The sequence below is a fragment of the Periplaneta americana genome, chromosome 15 (assembly GCF_040183065.1).
Source record: "Periplaneta americana isolate PAMFEO1 chromosome 15, P.americana_PAMFEO1_priV1, whole genome shotgun sequence".
Classification (NCBI taxonomy): domain Eukaryota; kingdom Metazoa; phylum Arthropoda; class Insecta; order Blattodea; family Blattidae; genus Periplaneta; species Periplaneta americana.
In genome coordinates, this window is record NC_091131.1 from 98626 (window position 1) to 115999 (window position 17374).

Below are 17374 nucleotides of genomic sequence, written 5' to 3' on the forward strand. Positions count from 1 at the left end.
CTGAGAAGTCACATTTTTTTTTTAACATTTTGTTAGACAAGCTTTCAGAGAGTGAAAAAATTGTGAACCTTCAAGTAGATGAAATTTATGTAAAAGGAACTGTAGACAAAAAAAAAATGAACAGTTGTTTGGGGTTGCTGCAAATAAAACAAATGATCTTGCGAAAGTGCTTTTTAATTAGTGCTGCATTTGGTAATTTCAAAGAGGTGATAAGACTTGTTCTGGTTTAAGAACTTACAGGGTCAGATTCAGAAGAAATATATAAAGATGTTTTACAACAAATACATTTATGTGGATTACAGACAATAATATGGTGAATCGCATAATGTTTAGTCGAAGCTTGTATGTTGAAAGAGTCTGATATGTTTGTGAAATCAGCTCCACATCTAAAGCATAAAAGCCTGTATCCAAATACATTTGAGCAGCATGTACATTTTTAAAGAAAGGACTGTCTCAGCTTTAGGAAACTCAGCATACTCTGTTCATGTGATTTTCATTTGATGGTATCTTGTTAACATAAAAAAACTTATCTTGTGAAAAACAATCCTCTAAAGAAACCATATGAAAAACATTGATTGGCTTTTCTTACCAATTTTTTTGGCTTGGCTTGAGGAATGGAAGAAGATTAGCAACAAAAACCACAGTATGTACTGCTTGACATTAAATGCATACACTGCCTTGCATCGTTGTACAGCTGTCAAAAGAAAAAGTGGCCGCTCTCCTGGAACAAAGTTCCCTTCGGGTATCTTCGCTACAATTCGGAGACAGGCGATGTTACATGTTGTTGGACCACGTTGCCTGATATCTACAGTTATAATTGAAGTATTCTGTGTGTTATTGATAGCATAATGGTAGCGTTCAGGCCTCTTATTCATGAGGTCTTGCGTTCGACTACAACCACGTGCTTTTTATGTTCTTTTTTGTTCTGTTTTTGGGAGAGACAAACTATACATAATGGCTCCTTTCTCTTTTATGATTATTTTAGTAATTAACATCAGGTTCATTAATATATTATGCCATGACTTTATCATTATGATATTGTGGCTGCAAATGGAAAGAAAAAAGATTTTATTCTCAATAAAATATCTTTCGTGGCATAAACAAAACAAATTTACTGGCATCGGCCTTAAAACATTCGAACAATTAAACGTTCAAAAAACAAAACAAAAAGCCACAATTCAATATTTAGTCTATCTTCCTTTTATCTCGATCATCTTGCAGTCGAGTGGGCATGGAATTGACTAGTCTTTGCAAATAGCGACTGTTTTTAGACACGATATTCCAGGTATTCTGAACAGACATACATAAGTGTTCTGTCCATGGGCAGGTCTTTCATTGCAAACCCAGCAATCTCCAATCTTTCCTATTTTCTGCCTTCCTCTTAGTCTCCGCATATGATCCACATATCCTAATGTCGTCTATTATTCTTTTCAACCAGAGACCCAACCAGTTACGTTTTATCTTTCTAATCAGTTTCAGCATCATTCTTTCTTCACTCACTTTTTCAAACACAATTTTATTTCTTATTTTGTCTGTCCACTTCACACGCACCGTTCTTCTCCACATCCACATTTCAAATGCTTCAATTCGTTTCTCTTCATTTCGTCGTAATGTCCATGTTCCTTCCCCATACAATGCCACACTCCACACAAAGCACTGCACTAGTCTCTTCCTTAGTTCTTTTTCCAGAGGTCCGCAGAAGATCCTTCTTCTTCTATTTAAAGCTTCCTTTGTTCATGTTTGCAGTTTTTCTTAGGAAGGATAGGCCTAAATGCGGTAACATCCCGTTGCTTTCCGCACACCACTATCTCTTTCGCATCTTATTGAATTCCAGGGGGCCCAAGCGTGGAGATGAGGAGAGTGGATTTGACTAATTGGGCCCTCCGGACTTCACCGAAAGTCACGGCAAGGGCTAAATATTAATTATATCAGGATGTTTGACCCTATCAGAGATCGGGAAATCTCAATTAGCCTTTGCCCCCCGCATCCTGGACTATCTTCTACGAATCATCAGAAAATCTTAGAGTGTGATTGGGCCAATTTTTCCGAAAATGTTTCCACACTTTTGCCCTCGTAGCTCAGCGGACGAACGTCGGAATTTAGATGTCAACGTCTCAGGTTCAATTCCTCGTTACTCCTTTTCATTTTATTGTGGTTCAAGATAGTATAATGTAATAATACAAAAAGAAAAATTAATAGCAGTATTATGCAACTGGATTTTTCCAAACCTAATATTAAATTTATGTTATTTATATCGCTAAAGAACGATTACAATATAAATAACTTGAATATTATTTCTACAGTATCACTAAAGAACGATAACAGAATACAAATGATAAATATCGGTTTGTTTAATTAATATAAGATATTATATAATACGTATTTAATTATCTAAATAAAATAACCTATTTTACAAAGAAAGATGGTTATTTGTGTTATAATAATTACCTACATAAAATACAGATTATTTATATTGCGAAAGAACAATAACAATATAAATAACTTGAATATTATTTTATAATGCTAATGAAGGAAAACAATATAAATGATAACTTGAATATTATTTATATCGCTAAAGAACGATAACAATATAAAAAACGTGAATATTATTCCTATCGGAATTTCACAAATTTATTACAGATGTATTTAAGAAATTGTACAAGAATAGTAATTAGTAACAGTGTCCTATTTATTCTTCTTGGAGCCAAATTTGTAACTTTTAAAAGTGTGGTTACTATGTTGAAGTGTATGTGTTGCAACGGATGCTTGATTTGTTATGTATGTGAGTCAGTTATGGGATGCTTGATGTCGTCGCAATGTCGTAATTATAGTTTGTGTTTGTGTGACTATTGTGTATTAATTTATGATGTATGGTACGGGAAGCTGCATATTTGTGTAATAGAAGTGTTACGTATGTGTGTTGTTAATGTTTTTGTATGTTTCAAATTGATAACTGATATTTGTTTTGTAATCGCAATGCCTAATTTACAGATTGTTTATGTTTTGTTTACATTGCGTAAGCTAATTTAATTTTCTTTTCCATTTCTCTTTATGCTTATCTTTTTTGTGTATAAAACTATAGCCCTAACATACATATGTAAAATTGGGCTAACCCCCATTGGAGATACTGTAGCTACAATAGTAATAATTATTATTCATATCGTTATAAAACGATAACAAAATATAAATAACGTGATATCCATCAAGAACGATAACTGGATATAAATGATAATTTGAATATCATTTACATCGCTAAAGAACAATTAAAAAATAAAATGAAAACTTGAAGAAGGCGCGAACCCAGAACCTTTGAATCATTAAACAAGCACTCTACCGCTGGTCTGCGAGGAGCAGATATGGAACACTTTCATAGTTCCGGAACTGCTTGTACAAGCACATGCATCGTGTAACATCGCCGCGACCCGAAGTGGACTTTGAAAATATTCGCTGTTCACGAGTGCGGCCACTTTTTTTTTTGACAGCTGTACATATTATGTGCTAAAAGAAATTGTCGTATGCATATGCTCTAAATAATTTCAATGTCAGGCAGACAATCTGGATTTAGTCAATGCAGACAGCTGGCAAGCAGTAATGATATGTGTGACACAGATATTAGAAGCTGAAAAAAAATTAGTGTTGAAAGTTTATTAGCATTTCATTCAGCAAGATATGGGCAGGTGAGGTTTTGGAGGACATTTGGAATAATGACAAAGAAATAGATCATTTCTTTTATGACATTTTAAATACTAATTACTTATGAAATTTAAGTTGTGATGAGTCAGTATTTCTCTATATCTGTGGATATGCAAAAATGAAATGTAATACTTGCAAGTGTGCTTTGATAAATACAAATGTATGTGATGATGCATGCTTTAATGATATAAATAGAATAAAGTGTCTGTGCCTTCCGACTTTATTTTAGGGTGTATTCAAACATGTGCTTGAAATTGTGCAGGCTCTAGTTTCTTTTTGTTAACATATCACCAAAAGAATGATATTCAAGTTCTTGGTAAATGTGCAGTCGTAAAAAGCTTTCAAATTTACGGGAAAACAAAGAGCTCTATGTAATTGAGAATATAATAACCACTATCAGTGACACACTATTAGGTAGTTCTCAGACAAAGTGAACAACAAAAGGAAATTGCAGCAAGTTCTTCATGGAAACTAAAAACTTGGTTAAATAAAGACGTATTTAATGACAATATTTCAATTTTTATTTCCTTAACTGTCCCCTCATGAATAAAATTCAGAAGTAACCTTGATAGAAAATGTTCACAGTGTGACGACAAGTCAACAGCCATTCAGCGTGTCAAAGATAAATCAATTTCCCTGATGTGCAGTGTTCTCACATTTGCCAACTGTGCAACAGGGCAGATGGCAACTATCACATTATGTGTCATTACTGGGCCATAACTAGAGAGGGCTATGATTTAACGCAGTTTCCAGGAAAGTTACAGTATAATTCAACCACTGACTGTTCTTAGCTAAAACTTTCTTAAGAGTTTGATTACTTTCAGTCCATGTTTTAAGTACGCTATATAATTTGCCGTTAGTATTTCTTACAATGTCATCAGTACACTTCGTTTCTCCAATATATTCTTTCTTTTAAAAGAAACTCACTTTGTCTTCACCAGACATATAATAGCTATCCCAGCATAATCTGTGCCCCTGAACTTGAAAATAAATAAATATCCGAAAGTGGCGAAAAAATGCCAGCTAATCCTTGGTAAGATAACTTCAAGGGCAAGTTTAATAATAACTAGAGCTCGGATGTTTGGCAAATGACTTTTTACTGGGTGGAAGTAAATCATCATTTTCATAGATATAAATGTTGATATATAAAGTTGATATTTGTGAGCAAGTATTATAATTTCTCAACTGATTCTCATGAAAGAAAGCATTCGCCCTGGACCAAATAATCGAAAACGATGAAATAAAGGTTATTAACAATTTCCAACTCAGTAATAGTATACTGCAACCAGTGTTAGTTATTCATCACTTTGTGTAAGGAAACTGAAATAAATAAATAAATCTGTCTCTTGATTAACTGCCACAGAGACATAGCAGGAACATCAAAATGCCAAACCACATTCACTTTTTTTTTTTGGTGTGTGTGTGCGCGTGTTTTTTTATCTACTATTTAAACTCAATAATTTTGCATTTAAGACAAGTATATATTAGAAAGAAGTGAAACTACTTACGTGAGTATGTAACTGTTTGCAGATGTTGGAGAAGCACACAGTTTGTATCTGGAAATGGCACAGGGTGCAGTCCCCGCATCTCAGCTGGAAGGCATGCGTGGCCTCTCAGTGTCGGTCACTTCACTGACTCGAGATGCGAGACTGCAAGCGTACGAGCTGGCGTGTGCTTATGTGCTGCAGGGGGGGAGGGACCGCGTCAGGTCAGTCCCTTCACATACGGATTCTCGTCGCCTCCTGTGCAGTGTGAGAGCCTAATGTAAATTATTTTACAGGCAAGAGGCCATTGCCTGCTTGAAGAGACTGGCTCTGCATTACCCCAACGAAGTTATGGAGTTCGTTGTAAGTTCCAGACTGCAGTGCAGAGAAGGTGATTGGTAATTCTATACAAACACTGCCATAACGGCACATATATAATGAGGTACAAAGGCAAACTGGAATGCACGTGCCTTGTTGTGGAAGTTGTGAATATAAGTAGGCTGTGAAAGATCATTATAGATCTCAGCATGTCAAGTAGTTTTCAGTTTTATTTCTAATTATCAATTAATGAAAAAAAATGAACTCTGGCAGAATTCTGGAAGCTGTGTTGAGCTTGTTCCAGAAGGCGAGCAAGATGTCGTACGCATGGACCGCTGTGTGGATGCGCTCTGTTGCATTGCTGTCATAGAGCCCTTCACAGCTTGCATCGTCCCACAACTGCTTGGCTTTGTGACAGACCACCAGGAGACCGATGTTTGCCACATGGGAGTCAGGTGTTTGAGGTATAACTGATACACTAATGATGTAAGGTAGACTCCACAGCTTTATGTACCCTCTGTAAGTTACTAAATTTATTTTAGTTCACTTCCCTCTCCCAGATTTGAACTTAAAATTCTTGGGTCCAAGATTATGGAAACCACTTGACCATCTAGGATAATAGATTTGTTTCCATTCATTTTGTGCGTGTAACTAGATATTTGTATGTTCTATGTATTACTAAATAAAATTATATCGTAGGATTTTCTGTATGCAGAAATGTGGTGGTACACCATAACTGGTATAAATGTTGATGACAATACAAATAAATATCTTAGGATTTAACATTATGTTCAATAATGCCACTTCCATAGATTAACAATAATCTTAAGACTGCAGCTCTGTATGCACAACAAATTCAATTCTTTGTTAAAAAATTAAATGTTTTTTTTTGTTATAAGATCGTTACATTTCAGTGAATTAGGGTCATCTTCAAAGTCTGCATTGGTATTAATATATACCAGGTGTCTCTAAAATTCTCCGGCAACCTTAGAAATGGTTTTACACACAAAAAGAATGAAAAAATTTCACATACACATACGTCGAAGCATTTCAGAGCTAGTGTCCCTCAAAGTAGTTGTTCTCCATCACAATACACACTTAGACACAATGCTGTCGTACTCGATCCAACATTCTAAGTGATTGGGGATTGGTTGCACATGCTTAAAAAAATTCACCGATGCAATGTTTTCACATCGTCCATTGAGGTACCATAAACTAAACATTTCATTTGTCCTCACAAGGAGAAGTCTAAAATATTAAGATCAGGTGAACGAGGAGGACATATTATAGGCCTATCACGATCTAACCATTAAAACATTAAATGGCAGCGAACATTCTATGGATATGAGTCAGTGCTCCATTATGCCTTACCTTATGTCCAAGGGTACATCTTTAAGGTCTTCCAGCAGTACATTGACAAAAAAATCAGGGTAAGCCTATCTCTTAAATGGTTCAATTACGGACATATGCGTATATGCTTTTTTTTTTAATCACTTTCCAAAGTTTTTTGAAGCATTTTAGCGACATTGTGTATATTTTTTTATATGAGAACTGAATATTGACTTAAAAATGTTATACTTGTTATGGAGGACATACCACGGATTTCAACTGGGGGGTGGGGAGGGGGATATGGCTCATACCAGAATGGAAGGGGGAGAGTGAGTGTGACAAGTGTAAAGGTGTAGCACGATGACATGTACAGTAAAACCCCTTTTTAACATTCTCGTTTTTCTCATAACCTGTGAAGTTCTACCTGATGGATCCACCACAGAGAAATATTGGAGAGCAAGAACGCTAATGGCTTCGTTGCCAAAGCCCGGCATTAGATAACAACAACAACATTCTCGTTTATAAGGAATAATCTGCTAAATCCCAGTCAAATTACTGTAAGAATAATGTAATTAATTTCTGCTTTTAAGGAATATTTTTTAAGTAGATTTGTGATAATTAAGCCCAAAATATTGAATCGACTTTCAATAATCAATAGTGCATCTCAATCGATAGTAATGCAGCGGCATTATTCTTTATGGCCTTGCTTTCACAGAGTGGTTGCTTTGCTTGTGTGTATCCTGTTTCCAAGTTTTTATGCTGTTTATGCATCGTTTTAATGATAATTAAACAAAAGAAATTAACTATCTGACAGAAAGTGAAAATAATAAGGGATGTCGAGGTTAATCCTCAAATAATAAAATAACATCAGCTTTGTAATGATGGGTAGTTTCAGAACCATCTTTAGTTACAAGCCTGAGACTACCGGTACTTGATCCGCCTACAGTATGTTGAATATTACAGGTCTGTACTACTGGATCCACATAAACAGTATATTGGAGTGCAAGAGGTCAAATGACTTTATTGTCAAATGCCTGGCATTAGAAAACAACAACAACATATTCTGTAACTATGAACATGGGGAGACAGATCCCGTGCACAGTGCCTGAGCTTCCTTACCAAGATTTCTTTTATGCCACTAGACCAGTGTTTCCCAAGGGGTCGTCTAAAGACCTGAGGGGGGGGGGGGATTCGCGAGGTGATTTAGAAAATAAACAACACATTATGTTGTATTCAGAAATATAAACAAAATTGAACATAAAAATAAAATTTAAAAAAAGGTTTCAATAGTTACAGCGAAATTAAAAAATAATGCTATAAATGTATGTCTTTTTGAGAAAGTAGCTTCTGAAATCTTCACTCTGTATTCAATATGCACACAATTGTATCATTTTCAATTTCAAGGAGATTTCTCGCTTTTGCTTTGATGGAAATCTTAGACTGGAAATTTATTTTGCATAGATATGAGTGCAAATGCTATCAAAACTGTAAGAGTTTCTTTTGCAAGCTCGAGATATTCTTACATTTTGTTGATCTAAAACTAATCTAGGCTGTAAAAAAAAATATACTTTTAGGCTTTCATCAGTAAACATATTTTAATAAGTCTTTTCCTTTTTTTTTTTCAACCAGTTGAATGCAACTGTTAGAAACGGATTCAATATCTATCAGTCGTCTGCAAAATCAAACTCAGAATTTGTCGTATCATACAATACGTAGAAAAATTTTCCGTGAGTTCTGCAATGCACTGGAATGAGTAAATTTAATAAATTTTCTTTTTGTCCAGTAATGTCTACCAGAAAGCAGGTTTCCTTATAAATCTGTCAATTTTATCTCTGACTCTTGTGTTAACATCTTGGCTTTGCAAACTGCTATTTCAAGTGTTCTAAGTGTTTAAAAAAATATATCAGAAAGGAAGGTCAGTCTGAGAAGCCAAAAATAATTGAAATAGTATATGACGATACAAGGTTGGGCAGTGCTTTTTACAAAATCGAGGAAAAGTTTGAAAAACGAGCATAAGAATTTTCCTATTTCCGAGATTTTGTAATGCACTTCACAAACTTGTATTGTACTACATTTTATGTATGTTCATATTTTTAAAATTGCAACTACAATATATTTTGTATTGAAAATTTAGAGCAATATTATTCCAAAGCCTTCGCAAAACTGCACTGTAATGGTAACTAAGTACAGTCAACTTTGGATACAGTGAACCTCTGTGAACTTGCATATTTCATTCACTATATCCGAGGTTCACTAAATCCGAAGTATCTCTCCTCTAACCTTAAATGAAATTGTGAACAAGAAAATAAAATACTACACAGTAATTAAAATATTTCATTTTTGTGGAATGGATTACACTATATACTGTGTAGTGTTACAGTTGATTGACTTAAACTATCCTGTCGACCCACGTCCGCTTGTGAAAAACCATGCTCAATGTTCAAATACAGCAAAAAGTAGGTTTGCATTTTGCAGTTTCTCGTCTTGCAGGTATGACACATCAGAAGTTGTGTGGTATTTACTGATTTTGAGTAAAATTGTCGTTCGGGACCTTTTATTTTTCGAATGGAGACTGGTAGGTAATGGGGGGGATCGCAAACAAATGTCTCACCCAAAAGCGGGTCGCACCTTCGAAAAGTTTGGTAACCACTGCACTAGACTAAACTGTAATATTAATGAAAGTGGTTGTAGGAAGTTCGAGTGCATCATGTAAATTAATTATGATATTGTAATTTTATTAGTAACAACAATGAGATTTATTCGTCACAACAGTAATTCCTTTCTACAATTCACCTTAAACGCTCTCGTCAACAATTGGATCCTCACTCAACACAGTATTCGTTATAGCACTCCACCGACAACAATGATAATTTACTTGGACTATTACGCACAAAAATGAACTGTTAATCTTAACTAATATTTACAAAGCACTATTTACAAATCAGAACTACCAGTTCTCAGTTCACAGTTCTTCTATCTCAGTCACTCGAGTTCACAGTATCTCGAACCACAGACCTTCAGAGACAGTTCACTGTACTCGAACTCGGGTCCCTCCAACTGCGGTCCACTGCACTCGAACTCAGGTCCCTCCAACTGCGGTCCACTGCACTCGAACTCAGGCCTTCGGATGCTGACGCAGATGCGGACGCACACTCGAGTCGAACTCCGGTACACAAGACTGGCTTCCTTGCTCTGGCTTTCTCACTGACTGAATAACTGAAAACTCAGAAAACTGAAACTGCTGTCGTTCCTTCGCGACCGTAATTTATAACTACAGCGACGTAGCCTCGAAAGTTCGACCCGTCTCTAGAGATGGCATTCCAGAGAAATCCAGGGCCCTCTCCTCTCTACCAGCACCAGATGCGCGCGCAAACTCGTCGCGTGACGTAATACACCCTCTCTCTTCTCTCCACCGCGCGACGTCACTCAATGTTCCGTGGAGCCTGTGCGATCTGCTTTCATGCGGGACGCTGGTCGTGAGTTCGATTCTCACGTCGCTGTCACATTGCCCCCTCCTTAGGGCTGCTCGTCCCGGGCAGTCCCTTGGTAGGATGCTAATCGGTCCAGATGCACCACCATCATCTTCCCTCGAGGTTGTCGCGGATGCGGTACACCACGTCGTTGATCCGGGTCACCACGCAGTATGGTCCATCCCAGGCACGCTGCAGCTTTGGTGATTTCCCTTTGGTCCTGGTAGGTCGATACAGCCACACCCGGTCGCCCTCCTGGAATCCTGCAGAGTTGGCTAATCTGTCGTAGCGCACCTTCATCCTGTCGCTGGCCATCTTGAGGTGCTCTCTGGCCAGTTGGTGAACTCCATTCAACTTCTCGGTGAGTTCTGCCACATAGTCAGTCGCTGGCTGGTCGGCACTGGGTGACGTGCCAAACAGCAGCTCACAGGGCAGGCGCAGCTCTCTCCCGAAGACCATGTTTGCCGGTGTCATCCCTGTTGTATCGTGGACCGAAGCTCTGTAGGCCAAGAGGAACAGTGGAACTCTGGCATCCCAGTCTCGTTGATGGTTGGACACCACCTTGCGCAGGTGCTCCTCCACGGTTTTGATGTATCGTTCCACCATGCCGTCGGACTGTGGGTGGAGGGGAGTGGTCCTGGTTTTATGCACCCCCATACGCTCGAACAATTCTCCCATCAGGTTGGATTCGAAGTTGCGCCCCTGATCGCTATGCAATTCGCGGGGCACCCCGAATCGGCAGATGAAGTTGTCAAGCAGCGCGTCGGCCACCGTCGAAGCCTCTTGGTTGGGAATCGCGTACACCTCTGGCCATTTTGTGAAGTAATCCATGGCGACTAGCAGGTAGTGGTTCCCGCGATCCGTGATCGGGAACGGTCCAGCAACGTCGATGGCGATCCTCTCAAAAGGAGCTCCCACGTTGTACTGCTGCATGGCTCCCCTGCTGCGGGTCCTTGGTCCGCGACTGGCTGCACAGGTGTCGCATCTTCGGCACCATTGTTCCGTGTCGGTTCTCTGATGCAACCAATAGAACCTCTGCCTTAACTTGTCCAGCGTCCTGTTGGCTCCCAGGTGGCCTCCAGTCACTCCAGCATGAGTCTCCTCCAGCACTTCCTTCACTTTGCTCCTGGGCAGGACAAGTTGTTCTATGCGGGTCCTTCCATCGGCCGACTCCCAAATCCTCTTCAGGATACCGTCCTTGACAGTGAAGGATTCCCACTGGGCCCAGTAGCTCTTGTAAGTGGTGCTACGGTTGGCGATATCGGCCCATACTGGTCTCTGGCCGGACTCCACATCACGCAGTAGCTGTCCAATGTTTGGGTCCTCCAGCTGCTCCCTCCTTATGGCGGCGTTATCCCATCCTGGGCTCGGCTGGGCGGCAATTGCTCGGACTTTGTGGGCGCCATCCCACTCTTCCACTTTCAGGCAGTGTTTGCAGCCATCCGGGCACGGACGTCGTGACAAGGCATCAGCGTTGGAATGTTTCTTCCCTTGGCGGTGTTCGGAGGTGAAGTTGTACTCCTGCAGACGTTGAACCCAACGGGCGGTCTGCCCCTCCAGATTCTTGAAGCCCAATAGCCAGGTGAGTGCAGAATGGTCTGTCCTCAAATGGAATTCCTGGCCATACAAATATTTGTGGAAGTGCTTCAGGGCTTCCACAATGGCAAGAAGTTCTCTACGGGTCACGCAGTAGTTTCTCTCAGCCTTGGACAATGTTCGGCTGAAGTAGGCAATCACCCTCTCTTGCCCGTCCTGTTCCTGAGAGAGTACTCCGCCGATGCCTACGTTGCTAGCGTCCGTGTCGAGCGTGAACTTCCTTCCAGGGATGGGATATCCCAGTACAGGAGCAGTGCAGAGCGCCTCTTTCAGCGACTGGAAGGATGACTCCGCCTCGTCTGTCCACTGGAATTGTCGTTTCTCCTCGGTCAGCTGGGTTAGAGGCTTAGCGATGTTGGCGTACCCAGCTACGAACCTTCTGTAATAAGTGCAGAGGCCGAGAAAGCGGCGCAACTCCTGTTTGTCCCTCGGTCTCGGCCATCCTCTGATGGCTTGTAGCTTCTCCGGGTCCGTGGCCACTCCGTTCGTCCCAACTACGTGTCCCAAGTAGTTGACCTTCTTCTGGAATAGATGACATTTCTTCGGGTTCAACTTCAGTCTGGCTTGTCGCAGTCTCTCGAACACTTTCCTCAGGTTCAACAGCTGTTCGCTGAAAGTCTTGCCCACCACGATGACGTCATCAAGGTACAGCAAACAAGTGTCGTATGTCAGGCCTCTCATTACGGACTCCATTAGTCTCTGGAATGTAGCCGGGGCGTTGCAGAGGCCGAACGGCATAACGGTGAACTGCCATAGTCCCTGGCCTGTAGAGAATGCTGTTTTCTCCTTGTCCTCAGGATGTAGCGCCACCTGCCAGTATCCTGACTTGAGATCCAACGTCGAGAACCACTCTGCTCCGGCCAGGGTGTCCAAGGTGTCGTCAATTCGTGGGAGGGGAAAGCAGTCTTTCCTGGTGACGTCATTCAGTCTTCTGTAGTCCACGCAGAAACGCAGGTCCCCATTCTTCTTCTTCACCAGCACTACAGGTGATGACCAAGGGCTGTCAGATTCCTCGATGACCCCTCTTGCTTTCATGCCCTCCAGTTGGCTGTCAATCTCCCTCTGTTTAGCTAGAGGGACGCGTCGAGGAGGTTGTCTGATTGGGCGAGCATTTCCGGTGTCGATGCGGTGCTGAACTTTCTCCGTTCTCCCGTAGTCATTTTCAGACAGACTGAACACGTCCTGAAATTCTGTCAGTAGATCGTGGACTTGTCTTCTTTCTCTTTTGCTTAAATTCGCCGGCAATTCTCGAGCCAGCTCTTTCAGTGATGGGTCTAGATCTGGATGTGGTCGGTGACACTCCTCGTTTTCTGCCAGAGACGTCACAGACACCACCGGCTCGACGTTACCTAGTACAGTTCCACTAGGCACCTCCTTGTCCCGATTGGTGACATTCAGGACCCTCACCGGTACCACCTTCTGATTCGGGAGTAGGGATCTGGCCACATAAACCCCATCTATCGAAGTTGTCTGCGAATCGAGGAGCAGGTTTCTCTTAGGCTGTCCGTCCAGTCTTGCCGTCACCACCATCTCGCAGCCTGCCGGGATTGTCACATGATTTTCCAAGGTGAGTCTGCTGGCCATGGGTTGGTCTTCGACGTCCCTCAGGAACACTTCATCCTGACCAAAACGCAGGATACGGCGCCTGACGTCCACCGTTGCATCGAAGATCCGCATGGCGTCGAGTCCCAGGATGACGTCTTCAGTGATGTTGGCGACGAACACCCACATCTCCAGTCTCCTCTTTCCCAAGGTCAAATCCAGGAAAACCTCTTTCTGGATGGGCAGGCTCTCGCCTGAGGCAGTACGTAGCTCGTATTGGCGCAGCGGCGTCCTCCCAGGTAGGCCACGCACGACGTCTGGTCCGGCGATGGTGAGCGACGCCCCGGTGTCTACTAGTACTCTGCATGGGCGGCCTCTTATCCATCCGTCAGCAATGAGCCCATCGTCGCATCTTCTGTTAACCGTCTTCAAGATCAGCCGAGGGGATGGTGATGACGGCGCCGACGTGCCCCTCATCGCATCGGCCCCTTTCAGTTTTCCTGTTTGTGACCAGATCGGTCACAGTCCCTCCTCAGGTGTCCAGGCTCGCCGCAGGACCAGCAGGTGGGCACTCCTCGTCTTCGTCGCTCGGGTGATTTCGGTTGACGTTCCTCGACGTCGGCCGCTGCGACGCTCCTAATCCGGTGCGATGCCGAGACGTTCGCCGTCAACTTGGCTGCCTCCATCCTGAGGGCCGCCGCCAGAGCTGCATTGATGGTGCGATGCTCTGCCAAGAGTAGCTGTTGCTTTATTTCCGGGTCTCGAACTCCGCTGCCGAAGGTGTAGGCCGCCTCTCCAGCGATGAAGTCATTAGGTAGGCCCCTGAGCGCCTTATGGGCCAGTTGTTCCACCGCCATCGCGAATTCTTGCAGGGACTCGCCTGACTGTTGGACCCTCGTTTTCAGTTGGGTCCTGAATGCTGCAGCAAGTTGATGGTCACCATAACGTCCCTCCAGGGCCGCCATTATCTCAGCGGCTGTCCCATCTTCTGGGACGCTTTGAAGAATCTCCGACGCCTGTCCTTGAAGCGCGGTCAGCAGCTGAGTAGTCTTCTCTGCTGGGGTCCACCCATTATGTGCTGCGGTGGCCTCGAACTGGCGACGGAATATCGCCCAAGACGTCGTACCGTCGAACTTCGGCGTCTTGACGTTGTGATGTCTGGCTGAAGCCGATGGTTCCGCAGGGGCACTATATGGAGTCCTCAACTCTGTGGCCGCTTCTTGCATGGCACGTCGAACCTCCTCGGCAACTATCTGTTTATGTTCTTTAGCCTGGCGATCCACCAACGCGAGGATGTGCTTGTTTTCTTCAGCATGTCGGTCCATCAACGTGAGTATGTGCTTGTTTTCCTCGGCGTGTTTGTCCATCACCTCACTCGTCTTGTCCAGCAACTCGCTCGTCTGCTCTTGACGACGCTCGAGATCGCGGATTTTGCCGTCGAAATGGTCTACCTCTTGTCTCAATTCGGTTACTGTCTCGTTTATAGTTGTAAAATTCTTGTTTAGGTTGTCAAGATCGGCTTTGAGTTCGTCTTTCACGATGGCGACAATTCCATCTACGTGGGCTGAAACGCTTTCAATTTGCGTAGTGACGTCATCTTTTACTCCGCTGATGTCGCCTTTCACTCCGCTGATGTCGCCTTTCACTCCGCTTATGTCGCCTTTCACTCCACTTATGTCGCCTTTCACTTCACTTATGTCACTTTTCATCTCCGTTTTAACATCACTTATGTCGTTCTTAACCTCACTGATGTGCTTGTTCATGTTATCTTTTACTTCACTAATGTGCATGTTCATTTCTGCTTTCATTTCTGCGATGGCTTGCAGGATCTGCTGTAGGTTCTCCATTGTCGATAATATCCCACTTCTGACACCAATGTAATTTTATTAGTAACAACAATGAGATTTATTCGTCACAACAGTAATTCCTTTCTACAATTCACCTTAAACGCTCTCGTCAACAATTGGATCCTCACTCAACACAGTATTCGTTATAGCACTCCACCGACAACAATGATAATTTACTTGGACTATTACGCACAACAATGAACTGTTAATCTTAACTAATATTTACAAAGCACTATTTACAAATCAGAACTACCAGTTCTCAGTTCACAGTTCTTCTATCTCAGTCACTCGAGTTCACAGTATCTCGAACCACAGACCTTCAGAGACAGTTCACTGTACTCGAACTCGGGTCCCTCCAACTGCGGTCCACTGCACTCGAACTCAGGTCCCTCCAACTGCGGTCCACTGCACTCGAACTCAGGCCTTCGGATGCTGACGCAGATGCGGACGCACACTCGAGTCGAACTCCGGTACACAAGACTGGCTTCCTTGCTCTGGCTTTCTCACTGACTGAATAACTGAAAACTCAGAAAACTGAAACTGCTGTCGTTCCTTCGCGACCGTAATTTATAACTACAGCGACGTAGCCTCGAAAGTTCGACCCGTCTCTAGAGATGGCATTCCAGAGAAATCCAGGGCCCTCTCCTCTCTACCAGCACCAGATGCGCGCGCAAACTCGTCGCGTGACGTAATACACCCTCTCTCTTCTCTCCACCGCGCGACGTCACTCAATGTTCCGTGGAGCCTGTGCGATCTGCTTTCATGCGGGACGCTGGTCGTGAGTTCGATTCTCACGTCGCTGTCACAATATTGTTTAATATATGTTAGTAAATGTATCTTAGCTCGAATGATTTTCTTATGCATGTGTGGGCAAAATGTGGTGGGTTCTAAAAAAATGGGGCTAACATGTGAAAATGTTAGAGTTTTTTCTATCTCTGACTGTGAGATATGCTGTACAACCTGACTACGATCTTGCATCATTAAACACAGTGATAGATCACTTTAACTTGCATCTCATCAAGTGATGGGAACTTGAGATTAAACCATACTGTTCTGCCAGGAAACTCGTCCTGCTGCCTGATGCGAGTGCCTCTGTGCACGGCTACCTGCACATGCAGTGTGGTGCAGTGTCGCGGCTTGTCAGGTGGTGGCTGTCTGGGAACCACGACGATGAACAACTCTTGTTGGACAGTGCCACAGTGGTCAGCACCATTGTGAGGATGCTGGATCATAGGTGTGTTTTGAAGTCTAATAGAAACCATCGCTCCGGTATTCTGATGTCATTATCTCATTCACATGTTTTGTTGCAGGTCTCAGTCAGAAGTGTTGCAGGAGCTCCTCCCACTTTTTGGGGAAGGCGACACACTATCACATCATACTCAGTCTGCAAGTATCCATCTTCTCCCTGCCATTGCTTCACGACAGTCATGCACTCTTTTAATAGATTCTGCGGTTCTCAATTAGCACAGGAAGTTGCATAGTTGGATCACACCCTCTCTTTATTGCAGAAACTAATATATTTTAATTATTCATTTTGTGAGACTTCTTAAAATGGATGTGACACTGTAGCACAAGATGTACTAAGTTATGCTAGCATTCACAGTTATCTAGTTGGTAATTGGCTCCTTTGTAATTGCATGGTAATTGTTGTTCACGAGTGTTCCCCATTAACAGCCATTCAGTCACCGGTGTAACTCAGTCGGCTAAGGCGCTTGCCTGCCGATCCGGAGTTGTGCTTGGGTGCAGGTTCGATTCCCGCTTGGGCTGATTAACTGGTTGGGGTTTTTCCTGAGGTTTTCCCCAACTATAAGACAAATGTCAGGTAAACTATGGTGAATCCTCGGCCTCATCTCGCTCCATCACCAATTTCCATTGATGCTAAACAACCTTGTAGTTGATATGTCGATAAATAACCAAGTAAAAAAAAATAACAGCCATTCCATGCTCACAGGTGTATTACTTGTTCTCATTTTTTCAGTTTCAAAGTGTAAATGTTAATATTAAATTGCAATAACTCAGTAATACTAAATATGACATATTAATGTCCGTAATAAATAATTGTGAGGTAAAAATTGTAACTATCTAATAATAAACT

At 42.3% G+C, this 17374-nt stretch overlaps 1 protein-coding gene across 6 annotated transcripts in view; it reads left to right on the forward strand.

Annotated features, from left to right (window-relative positions):
* Mms19 (MMS19 nucleotide excision repair protein) overlaps nucleotides 1-17374 on the forward strand; it is a 102426-nt gene that overhangs the window by 36149 nt on the left and 48903 nt on the right. For 5 of the 6 annotated variants that reach the window (XR_011336568.1, XR_011336567.1, XM_069848817.1 and 2 more), the window contains 5 exons: nucleotides 5224-5401; nucleotides 5474-5568; nucleotides 5800-5959; nucleotides 16340-16513; nucleotides 16590-16665. Coding sequence is in view for 4 of the 6 variants with exons in the window: in XM_069848817.1 (XP_069704918.1) it covers nucleotides 5224-5401; nucleotides 5474-5568; nucleotides 5800-5959; nucleotides 16340-16513; nucleotides 16590-16665 (683 nt within the window). In the remaining 2 variants the exon portion in view is untranslated. The remainder of the gene's footprint in view (nucleotides 1-5223; nucleotides 5402-5473; nucleotides 5569-5799; nucleotides 5960-16339; nucleotides 16514-16589; nucleotides 16666-17374) is intronic. The other variant, XM_069848816.1, reaches the window with a different exon arrangement.